The sequence below is a fragment of the Hylobates moloch genome, unplaced genomic scaffold, assembly GCF_009828535.3.
Source record: "Hylobates moloch isolate HMO894 unplaced genomic scaffold, HMol_V3 SCAFFOLD_20, whole genome shotgun sequence".
Classification (NCBI taxonomy): Eukaryota; Metazoa; Chordata; class Mammalia; order Primates; family Hylobatidae; genus Hylobates; species Hylobates moloch.
In genome coordinates this window covers 10,340,722-10,368,216 of record NW_026652295.1, presented here as the reverse complement: position 1 = coordinate 10,368,216, position 27,495 = coordinate 10,340,722, and the positions used below count along the sequence as shown (strand labels likewise).

General features: G+C 39.1%; 1 protein-coding gene across 3 annotated transcripts in view; it reads left to right on the top strand.

The window, feature by feature from the left end:
- Positions 1-27,495, top strand: part of ELOVL2 (ELOVL fatty acid elongase 2) — a 62,244-nt gene that overhangs the window by 6,934 nt on the left and 27,815 nt on the right. For all 3 annotated transcript variants that reach the window (XM_032141100.2, XM_032141099.2, XM_058432624.1), the window contains exon 2: positions 25,512-25,575. In XM_032141100.2, coding sequence (XP_031996991.1) covers positions 25,512-25,575 — 64 coding nt within the window. The remainder of the gene's footprint in view (positions 1-25,511; positions 25,576-27,495) is intronic.

Below are 27,495 nucleotides of genomic sequence, written 5' to 3'. Positions count from 1 at the left end.
GCCTTTTTTTTCTTTGGCAGGGTCAAAGAGCTTATTGACCATTACACTGAGGAGTTAGATTAAAAGTTAACTCATGCTGTCTCTCTCTCTCCCTCTCTGCCTCCTCTGTCTCTCTCCTTCTCTCCCTCTCTCCCTCTCTGCCTCTCTCCTTCTCTGCCTGTCTCTTTCCCTCTCTGCCTCTCTTCCTTTATCTCTCTCTACTTCTCTGCCTCCTCTGTTTTTCTCTCTCCCCATCTCTCTTCCCCTCTCCTTCTCTCTCTCCTTCTCTCCATCTCTCTCCCTCCTCAAAAAAAAAAAAAAAAAAAAAAAATTAACTCATGCCTTGAAAGAAGAAAACAGAATATGTCCATAAGGCAAAAGTAAAATTAGGCTATTTTCAATTTTCCTGAAAATTCAGTTCTGAACCACTGATGTTCTATTTTGTCTCTGGAAGGTCTATGCAGAGTGTTCTCCAAGGCATGCTGGGACAAAGAGGAAGCCAATACCTTGATCTTTTCTGCTCCCATTCTAGAAGCTTTCCTGAAATTGTTACAGGGAAGACATTCTCTTGGATCTGTAGCTTCCTTGGCTTTTGGAAATGCAGATTTCATGACTGTTCTAATGTCAGTGGTGAATTTATGCTGAAGAGGGTGCTTTGGGATGTCAGAAAAATACTCAGTTGGCTGTGCTTTCCTCTGGGGCAACACAGTCGAAATGGTACATGTGAGCTATTTCACATCTCAATCTCCAGAGCCCGGGGAATTGTTATTCCTTTGTAATGGAGAGAATGCCCCCTTTCCTTTGGCCTTTTCTGTGTTCAGACTCCTAAAAAAAAATGGCATACATCACAAGTCATTTTGAGATTTACTGCCTGAAGTCTGCATCAAACTCATAAATACAAAGCAACCACACTGGCTTCACTATATCTTGGAAGCCATGTTTCTCTGTTAAAAAATAGCAGGGTTATGACATCAAACCCTTTAAAGTCCTGCCACTGCTACTAAAATGCTATCATGTTCCTTTTGTAAATTAGGTTTACTATCTCATAATCACTTTCTGTTTACAATTTTAAAAGTAAGCAGAAACACCCTATTTTAATACATTTCGTAACACTAATCTCATCAGTACTTGCTTCGTTTAAGACAGAACATATGTCTGTAACAGTCTTAAGTCCTTAGTGTAAACTTTGGAATTAATATTTTGCATTTGTTCTCCTTTTGAAGGAAAGAAGTATGCTCTCTATGTTGAATACATACTCTTTAAAATTGCTCTCAAGGAGACATGCAAATACATTGCCTCAGTCATTTTTTTGATTAGATGCTCTCATTGTTCATTCATTCAGCATGTGCTCAGTACTGCTCAATTAGAGGCAGTGTGTAAGACTGTCAATTTAAATATAAAAGACAGCCCCTGCTTCACGAAATCTGTAATACAAAAGGAGATTCCTTTGTCTCTTCCAGTGCAGGCATACTTCACAAGTCAGCAGTGTTTGGACCACTCAGTCCAGTAAATGTGCCTCCGTGTCCATGTGCCATTCCATGCAATAGAAAGACTTAGTCTAATAATGCGACTAGTAATATTATGACAAAAAAAATCTAGACCCTACAGCATAGGTAACTTTTATTCTTTATCATGGCAAGAATGTGTTCAGGACCAAGAGGTAGCTGGTAACTAAAGAGCCAGCATCACCGGGATTAATAAAGCTGAGATCAAGGTTATGTCTGTGTGACACCACAGTACTCAGCAGTCAGTTCAGTGAGAGGAGGAAATGATGAAACCGATTGTGTGAAAGGATGGATAGAAGGAGCATGGACCTAGGAATGTGACAGATATATTTAAATACACATTCCTAGGCTAGGTGAAGTTGGACCTACACAATGACAATCTCTGAGGAGGGGCCTAGGGATCTGTATACCAACAATCAAGTGCACACAAATTTGAAATCTTATGCTCTAGGGGTCCAAATGAATGGGAACAACTTCTAGCAAAATTGTTTTTTGTATGCTTCATGAAGGGGTTGGATTTTGGTATGTGGGGAAGGAAGGAATATAGGATAGAACAGAACAGTCCATTTAGGAGAAATAACTGGGTGAAGGCCCTGGAGGGTAGTAACACAAATATATTTATGGAACACTGTACTCTGAGCAATTTATGGACAAGGCTGTTTTCACAGAGCCTAGCACAGATTAGGTGCTCAATAAGTGTTTTTAATTATTATTTTATTTATTTATTTATTTAGAGTCAGAGTCTCGCTTTGTCACCCAGGCTAGAGTGCAGTGGTGTGATTTCGGCTCACTGCAACCTCCACCTCCTGGATTCAAGTGATTCTCCTGCCTCAGCCTCCAGAGTAGCTGGGATTACAGGCGCATGCCACCATGCTTGGCTAATTTTTGTATTTTTGGTAGAGACTGGGTTTCACCATGTTGGCCAGGTTGGTTTCAAACTCCAGACCTCAGGTAATCCACCCGCCTCAGCCTCCCAAAGTGCTGGGATTACAGGCCTGAGCCACCACGTTTAGCCCTAATAAGTGCTTTTTGTTATTTATTTATTTATTTGTTTGTTTTTTGAGACGGGGTCTCATTCTGTCACCCAGGCTGGAGTGCAGTGGCGCAATCTCAGCTCATTGCAACCTCTACCTCCTGAGTTCGAGCGATTCTCCTGCCTCACCCTCCATAGTAGCTGGGACTACAGGTGTGTGCCACCATGCCCAGCTAATTTTTGTATTTTTAGTAGAGATGGGGTTTCACCATGTGGGCCAGGCTGTTGTCCAACTCCAGACCTCAAGTGATCCACCCACCTCAGCCTCCCAAAGTGCTGGGGTTACAGGCGTGAGCCACTACACCTGGCAGTAAGTGTTTTTTAAATGTGTGAAGTTTGTGGACCAACAGGATAATGAGATTTATGCTAGGAGAGAGAAGTCAAATTTTAAAGAGTCTTGAATTTGAGGCTAAGAAGTTTCTTCTAGATCTTGTAGGTAATAGAGAACAATTAGGCTTTTGAAATGGGGAGTCGATGAAAATATCATTTAGGAAGATTAATCTTATTTTCATAATACACAGGGCTGGGAGAGACTGGATAGGGAGGTTATAAAGGGGCTGGTCTAATATGTCACTTCTTTCCACTTATTTTCATATTGCCAGCTTCAGAAAAATTCTCTCTTTAACCACACACTCCTGGATTCATTTCCCTACCCCACTTCTTACTAATTGTTTAGTCATTTGCATATCAGTGTTCTCATTGATAAAATATGTATACTCACACATAGTGAAGATTCCCTGATAGTAAACACTCAAAACTGGTGGCTGCTACCTACAGAAACTTAATCATGTTTGTCTTTACAGTCCTAACTTTTTTCTCCGTGCCTGGAATAGAGATTTTTATAAAACAATCTTGATTAATCCACATGTATTTACATTTTTTAAAATTCTCATATTCCTGTCATGATGGATTTTAGTTTTGACATTAAGGATTTTTCTTCTGGGGAGGATAAAAAAACTGATAAAGGTTTTATTCTCTGATTTTTGTTTCTTCCTCTTTGGGTTACATGAGTTTTATTAGAGTAATCAGTGAAAATTGAAAATCTTAACTATATGCTTGTTTCAAAACAATTTTTCTTATTGAATAGTTCTCACTTATGCACTCATAAAACTGAATGTTTTTTGAAAACTGTTTCATTGATTTGAAACACAACTTTAGAAAATCTTAAGAGCTCTACATAATCAGATTAAACCTTAGCTATTTGCCCAACCACCTACATCAAATTGCCTGTCTTGAGCTCCTTAGCAGTGCTTAACCTACAGCCTTAACCCCTAAAAATTTACCCTCAAGAAAATATGTCTTTCATCCTCTGTCGTACACATTAGATTCTCATTATTTCAGTTACGAAAATCCTAAATACATCAGAAAATCCTAAGTACATTGGATTCGTGTATTGTGTTGGAAATAATGAGGAAAATGTTTGGAAATAATGAAAATTGCCTAGACTTAATACACTTAAATAGTGTAGGAGTAAAAAACTAAATAAGTGGAGAATAGACTTTGTGTCATCTAGGAGGGGAGAATGTTAGAAGAGGCTAAGATAGGTAGACGTTTAGGGGCAGTACATAGACCAGCCTGGCTGGAGTGAAGTTTACTGAGTAAGGGGCTGGTTGAAGAGAAGGCTAGAGGAGTACTTGGAACAAAATGGAATGAAGTTTCTGGGTCTCTGGTATGGCTTGATTCCCTACCAGCTTATTTCAAATAAAATAAAATAATTACACCTCTAATTTGTGATCAACTTCAGAGGAACTTTCTACCACATTCCTAATGATAGTAAGTTAGAATACCATATGTTTGTATGTTTACATTTATAGAACACTTTCAGGGCCTCATCTCAGTTGCATGTTATTAGTTACTTGTTTATCTTTGTTTACTTGTGTATTATCTGTCTCCCTTACTGCAATATAAACTCTGTAAAGGCAAGAACTTCTTTATTGCTGTAACTTCAGCACTAGAAAGGTACCTGCAGACAGTAGATGCTCAAATAATACTTGTCTGATAAATGAACAGGCGTGTAAAGTGACTTTCCCATGTTTGAAGAAACTGAGACTTAGGGAGATTGTTTCATTCAGAGTCGTAAACTAGTAAGTGATTGGCTGAATCCACAGATGCAGAATTCATGCATACAGAGGATGACTGTGTTTTGTAATTGTTTGAGGAATATTTGATTATCCTTTTTCCATTGGAAAATATGTGGCATGTGCAACTAAATTTCCAGGATTTGTCCATGGTTTAGTACATACAGTAGAAAAAGCTAAGGATTAAACCTAAATTTATGTGACCTTATAGAGGCCCTATCCTAGTCTCCTCTACTTTTTTTTTTTGTATAGGAAACATTTATCCAAATTGGGTAAAAAGATGTGAAAATTAATTTTGTCAGCCATTAGGAGAATATGTTCTGCTATTTAATAATATGATGGAACAACTTTTCTTATGGCCTTGAAGTTCTTTCATAGGTAAGATCTTAACCTTGTGCAGGAGCCAGGTGGAAAAATAGAATAAACTATACATGATATGGATGACAAAACTGAAGCACAGAAAAAGTAACTTCTCTGCATGTGTGTAGCCGACTAGAAACCTGAGCCCAAGTCTTTGACTTTTAGTTCATTGATACGTACAAGAGGAAAACATCTGTGGTTTGCTGGAGTGATGCAGAAAGTTTGGAATAGACAACCAGATTAGTGAGGCCAAAGGAGAAAGTCTGGTGCAGATACGGGAACTTGCTGTAAGAGAGGAGTAACATTACAAGTGAGTGTGGAAAGGACTGTTTGAGGAATGATGTTGGGACAAATGGCCTTTCATATGGGACAAAATAAAATTAGATCTCTATCTGATAACAATATGCAAAAATAAATTCAGATCATTTAAAAACCTAAAGAAAAATTAAGCTTTGAGATTTAGAAAATAGAGGTTACGGCAGGAATAATTATTAAGCAAGATTAAACACAAATTATAAAAAGTGACATTTGACCACATCAAAGTTTGAAAATTTTGAGATGACAGAAGACACCATACAGATTTTTTCTTTTTAAAGGAGGACAAGTTATTTGCAGTGTATATAACAAAAGATTAGCACTAGGAATGTACAAATGACTCTTTATAAATCAATAAACAGAAGACAAGCCATCCATTAGAGACATGGGTAAAGGTTATTTAATGGCAGCTCACTGAAGAGGAAACCTGCATAGCCAATAAATATTTAAAGACATACACAACTTCAGTAGTAATAAGGAATTGCAAATTAAAACCATGTCAGATCATGAACTTGGCAAAATTTAACAATTCTGACAGTAGCAAGTTCCATGTATTTTTAGAGGTTTGTGGTAGTTTTCAAATAAAAATGTATTCCCCAATGTAGCAATTCCACAGAGATTTATTCCCAAATTCTCATTAATAAACATAAGGAGATTTGTATAAAGCAGCATTTTTTGTAATAGCAGAAAAATTGGAAATAACCGAATATATCCATTAGTAAGGAAGTGGATAAATGACAATATGGAATATTCATAAGATGGAATACTATACAACAGTTACAGTGAATGAACCAGAGCTGCCGTGTCAACATGAATAGATCTCAAAAAAAAAAATGTTGAATGACAGAACAAGCTGCAGAAAGATAAGTGTGCTACGTTATAGTGCATATAAATCCTTAAAACGTAGAAAGCTATTTTTGCTTGTGAATATCTGCATGTAAATATATAAAACCATGGACTGGAAGGCTTGACATCAAGTTGATTACAGCAGTTATATCTGATGAATGAACAGGGGACACAGGATTGGGGAGGTGTACAAAGGGAGTGAGAACTTTATCATTTGTGTTTCATTTCTCAGTGCCCAGTACATGTTTATTTAAATTGGTTTAAAAAGATTTGAATGGCCAGGCACGGTGGCTCACGCCTGTAATCCCAGCACTTTGGGAGGCTGAGACGGGCAGATCACAAGGTCAGGAGATGGAGACCATTCTGGCTAACACAGTGAAACCTCGTCTCTACTAAAAATACAAAAAAATTAGTCGGGCGTAGTGGCGTGCCTGTATTCCCAGCTACTCGGGAGGCTGAGGCAGGAGAATGGCGTGAACCCAGGAGGCAGAGCTTGCAGTGAGCCAAGATCAAGCCACTGCACTCCAGCCTGGGTGACAGAGCGAGACTCCATCTCAACAACAACAACAAAAAATTGAAGCAAATATGACACAATTTTAAGATTCACAAGAGATATGTCTATTTTATTATTCTCTACTTTTTCATACCTTTACACTTTTTCCCCAAGTTAAAAATAAGGATCTGGGATCTGCATTAGAGTCCCAGATCAAAGGTCTGTTAAGAATAGCACATCTAGGACAGATGAGCTACAGGGCCGGGGGACCTTCTATTGTTTTCTTAGACCTTAATCCTTCCTTCTTGGCTGACTGAATTGGCATCTAAAAGGCCTTACCAGGTCAGACTCTACATCCATGCAGTTTTAGAGAACTGAAGGACAAGTTGTATTAACAGAAATTTGTGTTTGTCATTCTTACCATCAGTGAAAGGGATAAGCGTATTTTCTCGTGTGGAAAGAGAGAGAATAACCAAATACCAACAATAGCTGCAACCAATTACATTTATTAAATTCTTACTATGTCCCAGCATTGTCATAAGAACCTTTACTGTATTCCCATATCTCCACAGCAACCCTGGGAGTTGGTACTGCCATTCCCTCTTTACAAATAGGGAAACTGAGGCAAGCTGGGCAGTGAGCATAAAGGAATAAGGAGAGCATTTTTACTCAAATTGCACACCGTAAATATTTGTTTCCTACTTGTAAGTCAGTTGTGAAAGGGTTCGAACCCACTGCATGCAGTGTCCTCTCAGTGTTTCTCTTTTCCCACAAAAACTAATTCACCTTTGAGAATAGTTACGTTGACTGTCAACCAGTCAACAGTGGTAAACCCCAAACTGGAATTTTGTTATTCTCCCTTTTATACCACTGCACTTTCTCTTCTGATTTTTCTTTAAAAAGACATCACTCTTGAGACAAGCACTGATTAATGAAGGAACGTTTCTGCTATACGATGTCACTTCCCTTAGATTATCCAAGCCTGATACAGTGGGAGTTGTGAGGCTACGACAGTATGCCCCTGCATTGGGATTTGAAAATGCAGAACACTGAATCAGTGACTATCTATTCAACTTCTACTCTGTGTACAGGCCTGTCATAGATGCTTTTACAAGTATGAAATCATTGAGTCTTCACAACCACACTGTGAAGTTAGGATAATTATTCTCATTTTATGGAGAATGAAGATATTGTTCAAAGATAACCTTTGGCCCAAAGTCATGCAGCTACTTAGTGTCAGAGCCAAGACTAGAACCTGCGTAAAACTCCTGTTCTTTGCAGTGAACCACACTGAAATGCCAGGCTACCTCTTTTTTTTTTTTTTTTTTTTTTTTTGTGATCTCCCTCTGTCGCCCAGGCTGAAGTGCAGTGGCGCGATCTTGTCTCCCTACAGCTTCCGCCTCCCAGGTTCAAGTAATTCTTGCGCCTCGGCCTCCTGGATAGCTAGGACTACAGGTGTGTGCTAACACTCTCAGCTATTTTTTTTTTTTTTTTGTAGAGATGAAGTTTTGCCATGTTGCCCAGGCTCATGCTACCTCTTTTAACCATAGCCTTAAGTGATGCCCCACCCTGAACCATACTCAGGACTGATTAAAAATAATCACCCCATGAATGAGTGACAAGAAGATGCTACAGTCTCATTTACTAGCTCTATGAAATCAGGCAAGTTGCTTTACCTCTCAGTCTCATTTTCCTGATCCGTCAAGGGGGGATCAACATACCTGCCTTACAGAGTAGTTTCGAGAACTAAATGAAGTAATAGTAAGATAATAGGATATAATGTGCTCAGTACAATGGCTGGTATCTAATAAACACATTCTAGCTATAATAAATGCATTACTATTATTACTATCATTTGTAGGTTTTATAATGAAGAAATCAGTGATAGAGGGGGCAACTCTGAACTGGCAATTAGGAAATTCTTGATACATTATTTTAAAGTGGAAAAAAAAATACCATAAAAAGCAAGCTTTCATGGCTGCTGTGGGGTAGCTAATGTGGGATAATTTAATTTTTTTCCTTATAAACCAGTCAATAGGTAAAAAAGAAAGCCCGTAACCATTCTTCCATGTGGAGGCAATATCCTTTTCTGATGGAGACAGTTTGTCTGGACGGAAGCCATCCAACCACAGATCAGCCTGTTTGTCCACACCTGCGTCTAGTCAATGGCAGAATCTCTATAAAGTGGCCAAACTAAAGAGTCAGATTAACAGGATGTAAGTCAAGCAATGGCTTACCTTCCCAGCCACAGCAAATGAGGCATACCAGTGTTCTAGGATGACTTAATCTATTATGGCACTAAAATGTTATATCCAGATCTAAAGCTAGAAACCAAATCTCCAAGGAGGAAAAGACATCCTATAACCAAAGCAACTTACACATAGTTATAGAGGAACTCTATGTCATCAGTTGCTTGATGGAAAAGAAGAGAAACCCATGTGTGTAGATATTTTTTTCCCCAAAAACTTCCAAATTAGACCCATGTGGAGGAATGGCATTGGGGAAAATAGCAAGGCTCAGGCAAAAGGAATTGGGCATACCAAGAGAAATACGGTGTTCAGAGTAAGAAAGATAATAGTTCTACCACATTCTGAAAATGTTCACTTCTGAGGGCTCTATTGAAAGAGAAATGTTGACAAACTGGAATCAATTTAGAAAGAATGCTGAAGAAGGTGGGAGTCTGGAGCTCATGTCGTTTATATGGATGGGCATGTGTCTAATGCATAATACCTAGTAGATATTCAGTTAGTGCTTGTGGAAAGTAGGAAAGGTCAGTCAGTCCACATAGTAAAGCAGAGAAAGGCAGGGAGAGGAGAATGGGATAAGTTGAATTTCCTGAGGCTGCTTGCCTAGGAAAGGTGAAAGCAGGGGGTGAATTAATACCTCTAATCAAATATCTGAAGGGCTCTCGTGTGGAAGAAAAATAGTACTAGTTTTGTTGAACTCCAGAGGAAAGAATTAGGATTTATGGGTAACAGTTGAATGGGGAAAGATTTTTAGCACAAAATAAAGTAGGACTTTCTAAAAACAAACATTTTTAAAATGGAATGTGCTACCTTACAGAGTAGTAAGAAGTCTTTCCAGTAAAGTGGGTAAATTTCTATGAGAATTATTGTAGAAACCAATTATTTCCAGCTTTGGGTGGAAAGTTAAAAAGTCCATGACTCTCCCATATGACAAGAGCCAATAAGCTGCTCCTACTCATCTGAGGTTTAAAAAAAAGTCACTTGTTTCCGAGCTCATTTCTGTTCCTAACAAAAGACTCTGGACCATGCAGAGCTCATTCTGGAGCCTTTACAAGGCTGTGTGATGGGAAGTGAATTTCTATAGTAAAAATCGATGTTGATTTATACTATACTTTTAAAGTTATTTTTCATAAAACATAAGACGGTAAGCTTAAGAAGTGAGAAGCACTTACACCAAAACTTTTAAAATATTATTTTATCTAAAGATATAAATCTCTTGTTGGTCAAAGGATACAAAATTTCCATTAGACAAGAAGAATAAGTTCAAGAGATATATCGAACAACATGGTGATTGTAGTTAAGTGTTCTCACTACACAAAATAATAAGGATGTGAGGTAATGGATGTGTTAATTAGCTTGATTTCACCATTCCGCACTGTATGCATATTTCACATCATGTGCACTATAAATATATACAATTTTTGTCAATTAAATATTTTAAAAGATAGAAATCTCTATGTAAGGATAGTTAATCTATTAGATATAAATAATACTCCATATAGCTATGTAAGGTTTATATGAAGATATCAGGCTATGATCCACAGACGGCAATAAATCCTGTTATTCTATTCCATATGCTGCATACATATAAAGCTAGAGGCCTTTTAGTATGAGGTAAGAGTATGGACAAAGACAAATGGAAGAAGACAAATGACAAAAGTGCTAATAAACAGCTTCAGTTTCCCTACAACTCCTAGTTAATCGAGTGAAACAAAGGAGGCTGTCTAAGAAACAGTTTCTTGGTGGCTGTCGTGGATGTCTGTAGCACAACACTTCACCCCCATGTCCAGGATTAACATGCAAGAGTCTGCTTGCCTCTCCTGTTATAGCCCAGAAGGATCACAAAAGGATTTCCTGCCACATGCTGCCCACCTGTATTTTAGCAGCCTAGCACAGCGTGACCCAAACAGCACTACTACTTGCTGGTTACAGAAGCCATTTGCATTTTCAACCGTGGCTATTTTAAGGCTATGCAAATGAGTTGGCGGGACTTTCTCCTTTTAAAGACAATGAAAAAAATTCATAGTCTAACATCTCCTTCTTTAACTTTTCTAATACATCTAAACTCAATACACACTTATTTTTATGGAATCAGACCAGGATACCTTAAGTCTTCTCTGGAGATTAATTTTGGCTGCCCTTTGAGGAACAGTTAGAACCACTCATCAGGCTGCTAGCACTAGCAAAGGGGAAGCCACGCTGTCATAACCGGCTCTTGCAGTCGCTACTTCCACTTCACTGTCCTGAAAACTTGATGGCTTATCTGCTTAGAAAACTCAGGAATGTTTCTCACCACCCCACTTCGCTACCCAGAGCCACTACCCATTAGAGTACTGAACTGACCCTTTTTCTTTTATAGGTTGGAAGTAAAAAGACTATAAATCTTTTACAAGTATTTGTATGGCTTTGAATGGGTGTGCTTTTCTAACTTTGTTTTAATTTTTATGATACACTTATAATTGTTTCAAATACGCATTTGTTCATTTTAAAACTACTAGAAGTTACACTGAAGAAAAACATTCAAAAGAAGACTTTTGAACAAAAAAATTGTTGAATGAGTGAAATGCCTGAAGTAACTCAACTTACCAAACAGAAATCACTCAGTATTAAAAGGCTGCAGATTTCAATTTTACTGATTTCAGTTCTGTCTGCCCAGTTCATTTCCAAATTATGTATCGGTTTTACATACTTTAGACATTGGTGCCATATATGAAGCTAAAAAAATTAGCATACTTGTTTATTTTGTTTTATATTCTTATTTTTAGTAGTGGTTTCAAAATTCTTTTATAGGCAAAGAATGGGCTGGCTGTCAGGGTTGGCAGCAGGGATGGAGAGTGGGAACCTGAGGGGGAGGGCTTGAATCTGCTGTTACTTAGCACTTTAAAGAAAACTGAGGAAATATGAATTTTTCTCTGCAAGGAATGGTGTTAGAGGTCAGTGGCTGCTAGAATTTGAGATACGCCATTGCCCCTACAAAAACATTGCTTTGTGTTACTGTTGCACACTGCGAATTCTGCTAATAAGGCCACTGAAGTCTTCAGTTTCCAAGGTTGTGTGTTGGGCAGTAATCTATCCCTTCTCTCTGAGTTTCCTGAAATACGGATACAGTAGAAAGTTTCAGAAAGAAACAGTTTTCTCAAATGTATACATGGGAAATCCAAACAAATTTGTCCGTTGAGGTTAGGAACAAACTCACCATACCTTTCCTCCAATTAACCAACCTGCTTTCCAAAAAAGCCAATTTAGGTTAAGATTACTTTTGAGAAATTTGTACTTTTTGTTTCAGAATCTGTAATAATTTCATGTTTGCTGATTGCTGATATTTGGTCAACAATACTGTAGAGCCAGTTCTTACTTTTTGTATGAATCTGGCACTCTGCCTACTGGCTTCAAGAATGTAGAAGAAAGCAGGAGAGGAAAGAATAGGAATGATGGGAGAATAAAGAGACTCATTATCATTGTCTCTTTAAAACAGAGCTGGAAGGAGCCTTGGAGATGATTTTATTCAGTAATACTAAGTACTTAGAGAATATATGTATACACTTTTGTCCTGTAATACAAAAAATAGTGGTGTCTAGAGACCTAATAATAGGAATATTAAAATGATTATATTTGCTTAAGGAACATTTCATATTATAAGGTACTATTGGCCATTGGATATAAATGATTTATCAATAAGAAAAAGGATAGTAGTATTTCATAAAAGTGTTCATTTAGCAGAATTCAAAACAATATCCAAGAAGAACCTGGAGAGAAGATTGTGTGTGACACAATGCCAATTTTAAAATGGGGGCCAGAGGCTTACATTTACATAACTTTCTTTATTTTGACTCAACATTTTGGCAAAGGCATTGGCTTAGCCGCACATGGTGTATAGCTTGTAATAAATAACTTCGTCTTTTGCCTCTCGACAACTGTAAAATAGATAATACTCTTCACCTCTTTCTTCCCTCCCTCCATAGAGTTGTCTGTCTTTATTCATCAGGTCTATATTTGGAGACTATGTTGGGCTGATGATTGAACAGTGATGAATGAATTAAGGTGAATTACAAGGATATCCTAGAAGATGCTTAAACTAACAGGAAATTCAGTTATCTAAAATTAGTTTGTAATACTCTAACCATCATAGAGGCCAAGTATAGTGTTTTTCCATTTTTTTTTGCTCACACAGCTCAGGCTGCGTTTTTCTTTTTAGTGATTTATTTTCCTCCTAATGGTACTCGATTTGACATTATTCAGATTTAAATGCAAAGGGAGAGGTATGAATTTTCCTTTATCTCCTAGAAGAGGATGCAGTGAAGGGCAGATCACCGTCACTTTGATGATAAAGTCCTGCCAAACAAAAAAGCATGTGCTGAAGATTTCATTCAGCAGGCATGGAATCTGAATTGCTCAATAAATCCCCATATTGGTTGGTTTTATAGCTTAAAAGAAGGAAAATATAAAATAGTCTGTCCAGATGACTCACAGATTGTCTCTTGCTCAGTATTAGCAGTAAAATAATAATCCTTTTGATTACCATAAATACATCAAAATACTGTAGATATTTTCAGAATATAGAGAAATACATAGAAATAATTTAGATGTGATTGTTGCCTAAAAAATTAGAAATAAAATTTGGCCCATATTTTTCCAAGAAATCATTAAAAGCTTTCCTTTGTTTTCATATTCAAAAGGATACCACTTGTGCATGCAGAATAGCCAACCTGCTTCCCCTCTGGTCAGTACTTGATAACCAGAGCACACACAGACAGAATCTCCTTTCATTGCTGCTCTTAATTGTGAAAGAGTTTTATTCTTCCCCATGTTCCCAAATCCAGAAACTGGTACAGTTCCAAGGTGTCCTGAATACAGATATCTGGCTTTAGATGAAATCTCCAAGGAGTTTTATATTCACTCACCACTTCCTGTGGAAGAAGTTGTAATAATCATTACAAATATCTTGAACTGCAAACTTAGCAGCACTGTTTTCTGTTTCAGACATATTCAGCATTGAATCACTGAATAATTTTATTTCTAATTATGAAATTGAAGCTTTGGCAGATTTCATTTTATTCACTTGAAATTAAAACAAGTTATTTTATATATTCTAATGAGATCAGAATGTTACAAGTATGTGTTTGGATTTTATTTCCATACTCTTGGAGAGAAGGCCATAACTTGAAAAATGACTGGAAAGAAACTAGTATAGTCATTATTAAGAAGAGACTATTTATTATAGTCATTATTTAGTAAAGTGAGTTTCCTTAAACTTGGTACATTTCTGTGTAGCCAGTGAATTAATTCACAAGTCATTTAAGCTTCGTAAATATATATTAAATGTTTAAAATCTATTTCAGAAGCTTAACCAATAAGATATAGTTATTTCTGATAACCAAGCACCATTCTGTGCACCAGGGATACACAGCTGAGTGGCAAACTCAAAATTTTTTGTGTGTATATAATTTATGTTTCACCAGTTCTTTCCCCAGCTCCTCACAAATTCCCTGCACCTGTTCTTCACCGTTGACGTACACACATACCTATACCCAGAGAGTTTTTTCAAGAGTTCTCCGGGGATTGATTGTGAGTGATTCTGGTCTGTCTTTTTCATGCCATCTGTGGGGTAGTCCTCGTCTCTTGCTCAGGCCCCTCTCTGCTGGGTAAGACCCCCAATATCCACTGACCACCGAGCCCTGCATGTGTGGAGTGCCGGCTGCCTGCTGAGCGCAGTACTTGGCAGTGCTCACTGCTGTTCATACCAGGTGTCCCAGACTCTGCTGGACACCGATTCTTGTTTAGCTGGACACAACTTCTGACACAGGAGGCTTGCAGGTAACACACTCCATGCAGCATTCTTTGGAAAAGTTGAGAATACCTTTCTCCTCTTTTCTGTTCTGGTAGAGAGATCACAAGCACTCCAAGGGCACCCCCAGTGTCTTATGTGAGTACATCCTATTTCATCACAGCCTCTCTCTCCCTGGGACCCCTGGGGAATGGAGCCATGAAGAATCCCAAGCGACAGACTCCCTATTACACTTAACATTACTTTACTCCTCTCACTTTCAGTTAGTGCTTTGTTACTGAGACAGCCCTGTCAGCATCTGACACTCCACCAACGCACCTCCTTAGGATGAGCTCCCTCTCAGTCGTAGCTCAGGTTCTCATGCAAAGGGGACTGTCCTGCCAGTTTGCAGAGGATTCTGAAGCCAAAAGGTGAGCCAGCAGCACCAGCCACCATGTGCAGATGAAACAGATGAACGAATGCACACAAGCCCTATAACACACTAGAAAAGTGCTGTTTAAAAGATATTAATGATATTAATAATTTTTTAAACCTTGGTATTTACCTCTTAAAAGTCTAAAATAAAAAGGTTTTGGGTTTTACTAGTTGGTTTCTCCTGAGTCATGGTGTGTATGTCTTTAGTATTATTGCTGCCTCAATATCTCTCTGCTTTAAAATAGTGATACTTTCCCAAAGCTTTCTCCTTGTCTCTGTTCTCTCGTCCTACTCTCCTACACTCTTTGCTTGCCATATATATATTAATACGCATACAATTCTGACACCCCTCTGAACCTGAAGAAGAGTGTTGTCAAAGGAAAAAGAGGTCAAAAGTGGACACTTGAGGTTTTCTAGCCCCATTCCTGGTGTGATTCTGTTACTTGTTCAATAAAAGACGCTTTTCACAAATGCTTATTGAAAGCTCAAATGTGTGCCAGGCAAAGAAAATCTTGACTAGTTTGGGAGAACAAGAGGGACCAGGGAAAACCAGCATAGAGTTAGGAAGCATATCCAGGCAGAAGGAAGAACACATGCGTGGCACATGCGGAGGGAACAGGGTGTGTTGGAAGAACTCCAAGTAATTAGATATGCCTGGAACAAAGAGGACATCTGAGGGTTTGGAAAGAGCAGAGACTTAGCAAAGTGGGTGGAGGTCAGCACATTCTGGCCCAGTCTGCCAAAGGAGTTAATAGCAATTGTTTAATTTTTTAAAGTTCTTCAGATTGTATGTCAGATAAGAATGCTAGTTCGTCTTGTAACGTGCAGCTGGATACCAAGGAATTGAGGTTAAGAGGCATAGTGTATACATCCAAACTATTATAGCACAGTTCACTGAGATGGACTTTTCCTTCCACTGAGCTCTGTACTGTATTAGTTCCATCATATTTAAACATTGATAATAGTGACGGTAACCGCACTTTTAATGATCAAAATAATGAGTTTGTCACTGGACCATGCTTGCTTTAGAGCTTTGATTTTTGTATAAATTTAACCTACTAGGGATAAAAATGCTGTTTTACTGTTAACACATGGCAGTCTGACCAACACTCAGGACAGACTACTGCACATGCACTGAGGGAGGCCCCTCCTGGGTTTGTTTGGGTTGAATAAAATCCTTCTCTGACTGTGGGGTTGGAGTCATCTTATTCCTCTGAGGTGTGTTAGCAGATAAAGCAGAATGGAGTAACTGAAGAGCTACAGGACCCTCCTGTACCCCTTCCCTGAGCACCTGGGAAAGACCCATATGGAAATATTAGACAGTGACTGGCTTTACTGATGTTTTGAAGATAGTTGGATTCTGGTAGTTTAGCATATGTAATGTGAACTTCAAGATTTGTCCAAACACTTATTGCCAATTACTATAGAAAGTTGGGTTGATTACTGTTATCACTAATCTGTTTGTATCAATATAAAATAATACATGTTTGATGAAAATTTAAGTTACTTTTCACTTAGTCAAGAATTTCTCAAACAGGGTCATACTTTTTAGTCATTTTATATCATGGTTATCATCTCATTTCTCTCACCTTTTATTTCAAGTGGATAGGAAGAAACCAACCCATTGGAAACTGATTTTTTTTTTTTTAAGACTTAAGGAGGAACTTCTACAACTTTCCTCTATAAGTCATTTTGCTAACAGTTTTTTCCTTAGTTTTTAGTGGTAGTATTTTAATTATACAATTAATATATTGATAATGATTTGTTGTCAAAAAGTAAAATGATACAAGCTGGGCCCGGTGGCTCACACCTGTAATCCCAGCACTTTGGGAGGCCAAGGCAGGTGGCTCACCTGAGGTCAGGAGTTCGAAACCAGCTTGGCCAACATGGTGAAACCTCGTCTCTACTAAATATACAAAAATTAGCCAGGCGTGGTGGTGCACACCTGTATTCTTAGCTACTCAGAAGGCTGAGGCGGGAGAATCGCTTGAACACAGGAGGCGGAGGTTGCAGTGAGCTGAGATCGCACCACTGCACTCCAGCCTGGCAAAGAAGCGAGACTCTGTCAAAAAAAACAAACAACAACAACAACAAAAAACACACAAAATACTAAACTAAAACGATAGAGACATATACAGAGTAAAGAGTCCCTCCCTTTTCCTTCTCTCCATGCCCACTATTCTCCTTGCCTCCCCAGCAGTAGTCACTGTTAACAGTTTGATGTGTGCTCTTTGACATTTGTCTTAGGTGTATATGTACTTGTACAAACATGGATAGGCAAGTAGATTGGAGTTTGTAAACAATTTATTTCTCTAAATCAAATCCCAGAAAGCAAAGCTCGTTTCCACTCTGATTTTCTTTCTTACAGGAAAGCATTCTCTAAGGCTTAGGAAACTATAGGAATTCTTTGAGGCTTTTCTTCTTTTACCTAGTTTATTTAACTTATTAGTAATTTGAATAAAGGTGCCAAAATTTTAAAATATACTAAACCCGGAGGGAAAAAATGTCTATATTTAGGAATTCGGACTAATGTTGTCAGCATGTGATGGTGAGGCTGAAATGAAGAAGAAATATTCAATAGGGATAAAAATTTTAAATTGCATTTAAATTTTAAAAATGTGTTATAGAGGTTTAGAATGTAAGACTTGATTTCAGCAGTAGTTAACATGAAAATAACCTGGTGATGTTTGTTGGCAAGGACTAGCTGATGCAGTGTCTGAATGCAATCTTATGATAACTGTAACAGAAGTATAGTATCCCGATCAAGAAGGCACAAACCTCTTTGTACCCTTCCCTAAGCAGGCCACTTTCAGAATACTGTATTCAGGTACAGCAAATACAAGGTAAAATACAAGTAGCCCAGAGATTTTATTTCTGTTTGGAACAATATGAATACTATCTAAGTGGATTTGTATAGCCCACTAATTACTAAATGCTTTGAAATTGATGGTTATATAATAAGTATAAACAAGTTTGAATTTCATTGGATAGATAGATAATGAGATACTTGGTTGATTTGTAGAAAGTAAGCAAGGACTTGGTATTTTTGTAATAGAAACATGTTAAAAAAATCAATCCTCTAATTATAATCTAAACCAATTTCAAGAGCCTCTGTATGGTCTAATTGTTGCTACTCAAAATGTGACCTTTAGCCCAGCAGCTTCAGTATCACCTGGGAGCTGGTTAGAAATGCAAACTCAAAGCTCATCTAGAACAATTGAATGAGAACCTGTACGTTAACAAGATCCCCAGGTGAATTACGAACATTAAAGTTTAAGAACCTGAAAAATTCTGAACCCTCAGCTGTGTTCAATGAAAGCTTTAAAAAGTCCATAAAGATGGTGTCTCCAGACTTCTTGTGTATGTTCTTGAAGCATGATGCAATAGTTTGGTAAAGAAATTAGAAAAGTAAAAGATGAGGCAATCGTGGTGGCTTGTTTGACTCTTGCGTTGTCCTAGGCAATACCGTTATTACCTTTTCACATTTTTTAGTATAGGTTGGAATTATTGATAAGTAGTGATAATTCCTAGGATGACTAAATAGAAAAATTTTTTCTATTTTAAAATTATAGTTTTAAAATAGTTTTAAATTATAGAAAAAAATGAGATCACTAAGATCCCATAATGTATCATAGACTTATAAAAGGGTTCATTCTATTCATGTTAATTGCAAGAGAGAATAAATTTGATTCTACTTTAAAAATATATAGGCAATTTTTTTCTGTGTTCTTTGGAAGAAAAATTCCAAAAAGAAATTTAAAAAATAAAATTGGATCCCGTTGACCCTGAGAATTAACTGGGAGTTAAGAATGTTAAGGCTGTTTCAAAACACACTGAAAACCAGATCATGTGTATGAAAATATAACTAGGAATGCGAAGTATATGAAATAGATCCCATGTGAGTATTGTAAAGGTTCAGAAGAATGAGTATTTGATTAATTCATTCAATAAATATTAAGTGCCCATTATGTGCCAGGCATTGTTCTTGGAATTGGGGCTAACTGGAGCTTGGATTTTAGTGGAGGACCCAGACAATACACAAATTAACAGGCCAGTGAAAGTCTGGGTAATACGTGCTGTAAAGAAAAAATAGAGCAGGTCAGGGGATGGTGAATGACTGCACCACAGGCCAGGATGCCACAAGCAGATGCTTCCCTCTTCTTTGGTAACTAGGCCCTTGAGATGATGGGGAGATATGTAAGGAGTTACCATTTGGCCAGACTCTGAATAAAACACAGAGCCATATGCGGGAAATGGAGCATAACCAAACTGCAGCAATAGTTCTGTTCTTAAAGTCCTTTTATCACCTTAATTGAATAGGACTGTCCTGTAGCCTCAGGGCTACCTTGGATGCAGATAAAATCACCCACTCTTGGCTTTGTGGTATCCTGAGATACCACAGCACAAGAAAGGGGCATGAGATCCGCAGAGATCGTTCTCTGCTATCCAAGCTCTGAAACCCTTCAGTCTGAAGGTTGAAAAACACTGATTCATTGTAGTTCAAGTCTCACCTGACAGCACCACTCTTGAGTCTGCAGTCTCAATTTCCACATCTGTAAATTGGGAAAGATACCCAACTTGCAAGATTATTGTGACAACCATAGAGGGTATGTATCAGATGCCTGACACATACTAAGTGTTTAATAAACAGTAGCCAGTATTACTCCCCATGAGGGTTAGCTTATTAACATCTCATTTCTAAGATGTTAGAAATGATCGTCAGATTCTGTAGAACCTAAGGTAGACAGTTTCAGCCTTATGATATTACTAAGATACATAATAACAATTTAGAGTTCTCATACATAAAAGATTTTTCTACCCATTGCCTACCCTCGCCCTCCAACTTAGCTCATTACTCCCTCCAGAGAATAGTAGTCGGGAGGTAGGGATGATGAGTGGATAGGCCCTGAAAAGGCAGTTTAGGGGTGTCGGTGTAAAATGTACACAGATACATATTGTGTGAAGTCAGCTGCATGACAGCCAAATAATTTTATGCATTTTTATATGTCCACTCTTATCGATCCTCTAAACCTAGTTTCATTCACAAAGGTGAACACATTTAGTTTCTTCAAATACATGAGAGACTGGCTGGGAATAATCCCCCCAGGAATCACCAAAAGTGGTTTCAACATTTGAAGGCCACCCTGAGCCATGGGAACAATGGAGAGGACTCACTGTGTGACTCTAGTCTGTCTCCCTTGCCCCTGAGAGGAGATAACACCTCCTCTTCTCTCAGTTCTGTACAGCTCAGCCTTGACCTTGAGGTTCCTGGGAAGTCGTTAGAATTGTGTTAGGTTAGTATGAAATCTATTCATTCCTAAGCTGATCAGATCCCATTTCCTGACTTGTTGTCATTGGATACTTCACATTTAGTTTACTCTGAAATGTACATTAAAAAAAGAAAAGACAAAGTCTCTTTGGATGCTGTGTTTCAAACGGTGTGTTTTGTGATCTTAATGATTTTTGCTAATTTTAAAAAGCAGTGAGTTGGTGGTAGAAAATAGCTGTTCTCATCGAATGTGTCTTTAAAATGTTCTATAAAACTGTATCAACAAAACCGGGCAAACATCAAGATCTTGAATCACTGGGTTTTTATACAACACACAATGCCCATGGTAGACAAATACCAAAAAACAGAAAATGCCTAAAACGTAAATTTTAAAAAGGAAGGTAAAGAAGGAATGAGTGAAAAAGGAAGGGAGAAGGGGAAGAAGGAAATAGAGGGGAAAAGGAAATTAAAGGAAGAAAAGAAAGAAAGGAAAGAATAAAATGGAATCAAGAGTCCTATCCTTTAGAGACCAGAGAAAGCGCAGGTAGAATTTTATGGTGGGGTTCATTTCTGCCTTGCTTCCTGCCTCAGCTTCTGTAAAATGGCCCTTAATCATGGTGGCAGTGATTCTGATCGCAAGGCAGCCTTCGCTGAAGAAAATCTGGCCATCAGGGTTTTGAGGATAAAGCAGTGATCACAGACTTAAACCTTTAAGAGCCAACTGGGAAATGCCCTCCCATTTGAGATGCCCTGGTTTGTGCTGACCTCCAACTGATAGTTAGGGATGGGTGGAAGTCCCAGTCAGCATCAGGGTGGCAAAAAAGTGTGCCCAAGAAGTGTGCCCTTCTGGGCTCTCCTGTTTCCCACCTACCCACAGAAGGCAGGCGTGTATGGTGAGCCAGTCTACCAGCAGTAGGAGCTGCACATTCCACGGCCAAGAAGACCCTCTCAGATTTCTGTAAGATGACAGTCCAGTGAGACTGCCTTACATGGATCCCTACTACCTCCAAGTGGTGTACTTATTGCCAATAGAAGGGACAGGTCCGGGACATCCCTGGGTATTAGGCCACACTGATTCCTGGTGGTGGCGATGGACGTGGCTTTAGAGGTGGTGCTGGTGCTGCTGGCCGTAACAGTGGTGTGATGAGGTAGGGGAGGCCAGCTTGCTCTGGGGTGCTCAGAATATGGCCCTTCAATTTCACAGATCCATTTTTGGTTGCCTTGAGTCTTTTCTGCAACTTGTACTTTCCATATGGAGTCATTTCCCTTTGGCATAAAGAGCATCTTTAGCATACTATGTAGTGCAGTTCTGCTGGTTACAGATTCTCTCACTTAGGCGTATATGAATATGTCCTTATTTAGCCCTCATTTTTGAAGGCTATTCTGGTGTCTTCTGCAGTCCCTAACCAACCACTGATCTGCTCTCTGTCACTATAAGATATTTTCTAGAATTTCATATAAATGGAAACATACAGTATGTAATTTTTGTGTAGTTTTTCATGCAGAATAATTTTGAGATACATCCATGTTGTGTGTACCTCAATTGTTCATTCCTTTATATTGCTGAGTAGTATTTACTGTATGGCTATACATAGTTTGTCACCTGTTGATGGACATTTGGGAGTTTCTGCTTTTTAGCAATTACAAATAAAATTGCTATGAATATTTGCGTTCAAGTCTTTGCGTGGGAATATGCTTTCTTTTCTCTTGGATGAATACCTGGGGGTGGAAAACTGGATCATATGGTAGGTGTGTGTTTGTGTTTTTACCAAACTACCGAACTGTTTTGCAAAGTGGTTGTACCATTTTACATTCCTACCAACTGTGGTAAGTAATCAGGGGTCCAGAGTTAAACAAGGCTCTCCTTGCTACCAATCTTTCCATTCTTCTCATGTTTGCTGTACATAGCCACAAATTGAATTCCAAGTCATTGAACACAGACTTTCTTGTAAGGGCAAGGAGTTGTTCTGGAAAGTGGATCCAGGGTTATTTGGCAGAGAATTCTGTGGCCTGGGGAACTTGAAATGTCATCTGGAGGGGGGAAGTTGTGGCCATAGAGAGGCATGATCCCTTGGCTCAAAGGATTTTTTTTTTTTTGCTTTGTGGAGGGACATGTCCAAGGATGACCAGAAGGGGGCCTTGAAAGCGTGGAGCTCAGGCCAGTTCCTCTCGCTCAGGTCTGAGGGCTGTACTGTTCCCTTCTTCTAATCCACCCAATTCTAACCATCTTGAAAAACCCATCCTGTGTCCTCATGCCTGTATCTTCTGTCGTGTGGCAGTTCTGTGTGTCCTCCTCCTCTCGGTTGTTTGCTGTTTGACTTTCTATGTCTCACTTTCCCAATTTGTGCATAAACTTTTCAGTCAATTACTCTGTCTCCTTTTCCTTCATATGTATGACAAAGTGTTATGTACATGAATGCTTTTCAAAAATGTGTTAATGAAATGCATGGAGTTTGCTGCTTTTTCTCTGCTCCTAAGTTGGTGTTAATCTTCAGACATTGTCCAGCACACTTGACATTTACATACAGAATCTAGTGTGCAGCTAGGACTTCCTGGCCCAAGCCCTGCCCGGTTAGCCTTCCTAATCTCACCCCAGTTCACTAACACTGCAAACCTCTCTGTGCTTATGCTATGTTTTACTATTCCAGTGTAAACCTCGGTTTGTTCCCCTGACGTCACCTCATCTCATCATTGCCTTTTTAGACTACTTCCTTACTAACTGTATTAAGTAACCCAGAAATAAAGAGAGAATTTTTATCAGGTTTCTGACTTTCCCAGCATTGGCTGTGGTTCTGCCTGTCAGATAGGTCACTAGAGACCCTGGCCATAAAAACATTTCCCAAGGGAGTCATGCCTCAATGTGTTTTCTCTATGTTAATCTTTCTTTCTGATGTGTTCTTTCTTTCCTTCTCCATCTGGAAAATGTCTCCAGTCTTTCAAAATTCAGCCGCAGCATTATTATCTCTTCCAAGAAGCCTTTACTTTTTAAGAGAGCTAAATTAAAGTATGTTTCTCTATCCTTTATAGCACATCTCTTGTAATATTTAAGACACTGGTACTGTAATTTTTTATTTATTTGTGTATTACTCTCTCTCGACTAAAAACTTTGTGAAGATAAGGACCACATCTCATTTGACTTTATTTTTCAGCATTTAACAGTGCTAGTATATAAAATCCTCAAATAATTGGTTAATGAATCAATAAATTAATGAATAAAGGAATGGAATGCCTCTTTTATTCATCTCTTTCCTTTTCTGTTCTCCATGTCTTCCCTTGTTTTACTTTTGTTTCTGCCCTTCTTCCACTGTGACTAAATTTTTGCAATATAGAAATAATATGGGCTTTGTGACCTTTAGCGTTTTCTTAGCTCCACAAATGTTGGAAAATGGATTTTGAACCTTAGCAAACAAGCTGAAACAGTTTAAACATTTGTTTGTGGGTGCAGCAATGGAAGAAAGACTTCATTGGCATTTGTTATGATGGTGAGTACATTTGTGAGGTTAACATTCTTTGCTCAAGACTAAGAGGCCTCTGGTCAGATCTGCCCCCATTCTAAAGCAACACAGATCATATTCTGTCACACTGAGATCTCAGGTAACTGACCTTTCTCACATCTGGGGGCCTCCTGAGATGCCCTACGTGGAAACAAAGATGAACATACTGTTTAAAAATGTTCAGGCTTGGTTTAGCCCAGATATTTTTTATAAAGATATTATGAAATAATGAAAATAAAGTTCCTTATATGCTGGCCAGCAATAGTAGGTGCCAGTAAATGTTAGTCATAATCTTCATCCTCTTTCCCAAGCTTTCCGAAGTTCCTGAAGACATAAGTTTCCTTGAAATTTCTCTCAGGATCAGAGTCACAAATAAGGAATAGGTCCAAGTGATACGTGCCAGGCACCAAACATGCCGCTCCTCTTTTTCAGATGCCAGCAAATTAATCATCTGTTTTGGCTCTTACAACTTTTTTTGAGAGTGAGCTGAATGTAATGCATGCCCCATATCAACTTCCCGAGGCTGTCATGCTTAGCTCACACACAGTCAGGGACCAACCCGCTGGCCCCAGATCCCCAGCAGAGATCCTGTTCCCGGAAATACTGGTAATGTTCTGACTTCTCCTCTGGTTGCTTGAGGAGGTGCTGTAGACCTTTGTGGCGGGGCTGGGAAACACCTGAGCGGGTATTTTGAGCCGCGTGAGAGCAGACCAAGCTGGCAGTATTCCGGCTCCCACCTGAATCCAGTGAAAGTGACAATAATTAATCGGGTGTACCCAAGTGGCACTATTTATAGTAATATAAAGTAGATGTTAATGTGTAAGAAATAGTTTGAAAACAAAACATAAATAGAAAAAATAGCTGTAATGCTCCTTACTTGAAAAACAAGTCCTACTTAGTTTTAGATTCAGTTTTACGAAATACAATTCAGCCTGAATTTTCATTTAAAAACTGGATTTATTAATATATTTTGTGGAAACAGACGTTCTCTATTGCCTACCCACAACTGTTATTGTAACAAGGGAAGTTGCTTATGGAACAGCTTTGCCTATAAGCATTTTAGAGGTAAATGGAATTTAGGTCAATAACCCTTCAATGTTTTTTTTTTGTTTTTGTTCTTTTTCTTTTTTTTTTTTGAGACAGAGTCTCGCTCTGTGTCGCCCAGGCTGGTGTGAGGTGGCGTGATCTCGGCTCACTGCAAGCTCCGCCTCCCGGGTTCACGCCATTCTCCTGCCTCAGCCTCCCAAGTAGCTGGGACTACAGGCACCTGCCACCACGCCCAGCTAATTTTTTTTGTATTTTTAGTAGTGACGGGGTTTCACCGTGTTAGCCAGGATGGTGTCGATCTCCTGACCTCGTGATCCGCCCGCCTTGGCCTCCCAAAGTGCTGGGATTACAGGTGTGAGCCACGGCGCCCGGCCAACCCTTCAATGTTTAAATGCACCAAGCCTGTTCTCTAGGACTCCTCTTGCCTAAGGAAATAAGAGGAATTGTTTCCTTCCGAATCTTTACAGGCTTGTGAAAGGTGAGGATGCATTTACTGTACTCTTTCCTTAAGTCTTTGCAGTCAAAAGTCCTTGAAGCTGGGACCCTTGGAGAGTCTCTCAATTACATGTTGTTGGTAGTGGCTTGTTTTGACAGTTTCAAAAAAAGAAGAAAAAACCACTTAAATCATTTTTTCTTTCTCTTTTTAGGAGCATCTAAAGGCCTTTGATGATGAAATCAATGCTTTTTTGGACAATATGTTTGGACCGCGAGGTCAGTGAATTACTTGAGAACTTAATGTGGAAGGAACACAGGAAGAACACCATTTACTTATAGAAAGGGATTATGTTATTTCTGGGGTCTTGGAAATAGTAAGGTACTTAATATTTAGAAACTTAACTTCCTCAACTTTGATATCCTTCCAGAATGTCCAGAAGATCCCATTTCTCCTCCTGCTCAGCCTCTCCTGGGATTAAAGAAGTTCTGGGAGCAGGAAGCAGAGATAGAATGAAATGCAATGCTTTCTTCCAGTGTCTCTCTGGCTACAAAGCCGGGTTATAACTTTCCTTCTAAACTATGCTGCTTTCTTGTTTCGTCTCCACTGCCCATTCATCTTCCACCTTTCTCACATGCTAGTTATATGTGACATTTCTGCCCTTAGACGCCTTGATAAATTCCCTTTAAAGATGTGTGCGCTGGCTGGGCATGCAGGCTCATGCCTGTAATCCCAGCACTTTGGGAGGCTGAGGCGGGCGGATCATGAGGTCAGGAGTTCAAAACCAGCCTGACCAACATGGTGAAACCCCGTCTCTACTAAAAATACAAAAATTAGCTGGGCGTAGTTGCTTGCGCCTGTAATCCTAGCTACTCAGGAGGCTGAGGCAGGAGAATCGCTTGAACCCGGGAGGCAGAGTTTGCAGTGAGCCAAGATGGCTCCCCTACACTCCAGCCTGGGCAACAGAGTGAGACTCTGTCTCAAAAAAAAAAAAAAAAAAAGTGTGCCCTTTCTCTGCCCGGGGCCCATAGGTAGGATGAGCTTAGACATCTCTCCATCCTTCCTTCATCACCAGTCACTTACCGTACTGCAGTGGCCTCCTAACAGGTCTCCCCTCTTCCACTCTTGCCCCCTTCCAGTCATTTATTCAGTGTCAGCTGGAATGATATTCTAAAGACCTAAGTCATATTGCATGGTACTGTAGCTTAAAACTCATCAATGTCATCCCACTGCTCTCAGGTAGAAACCAAACTTCTTATCATGGACTGCGCACCCTTGGGCTGTCTAACCCCAGCAACCTCTCCAACTCAGTCAGTATCCGTTGTCCTCACTGGCTTTCATACAGCTGCTCAAGCCATCTTTTAATTCTGCAAATATGTAAAATTCTTTTACGTGCTATTCCTTGAGCCTGGAATTCCTCCCTAGGATCTCCTACCCCTCCCTCCAGATGAGTCAGTTCCTGTCACACTTGAGGTGTCAGCTTAAACGTTGCCTTTTCAGTTGGGCTTTGCCTCTCTAAGGTACAGTAGTCCCCCCTTAGCAGCAGTTTCGCTTTCTGCAGTTCCAGTTACCCGTGGTCAACCATGGTCCAAAAATAGGGGAGCACAATGCAGTAAGATATTTTCAGATAGAGAGATGACCACATTCACCTAACTTTTCTTATAGTATATTATTATAATCTCTTACTATGCCTAATTTATAGACTTTTCCATAGTATATATGCACAGGAAAAAGCGTGGTACCTACAGGGTTTGGGAGTATCTGCAGGCTCAGGCATCCAGAGGGGTCTGCTGTGGTCCTCATCATTCTGTTTCAACCCTTGTTTACTTCCTTCAGATACTTCATTATTACCAACAGCGATTTCTCCCAGGAGGGCAGGAACCCTGGCTGTTTCACTCACCATTTATCTCCAGAGTTTACTACAGTTCTGGGAACATTTTCAGCACTGTATATTTTCCAAATAAATGAATGAATTCTAGACAGAAGGTTTCATTTTACTTGGACCTTACTGGCTCACAGAACTGTGGAAAGTCCTTAGTTCTCTACAAGTTATTTCCTCGGCCCTATTGGAGGAGTGAGAGAGCAAGGAATGAGGAGGTTTTCCTGTTTCTCGGATCTTTAAACAATCACTCGAGTATTTAGGCCATTCTCCATTTTCTCCGTGGGCTCTATTAACTGTTCTAAATGCATGACTATAT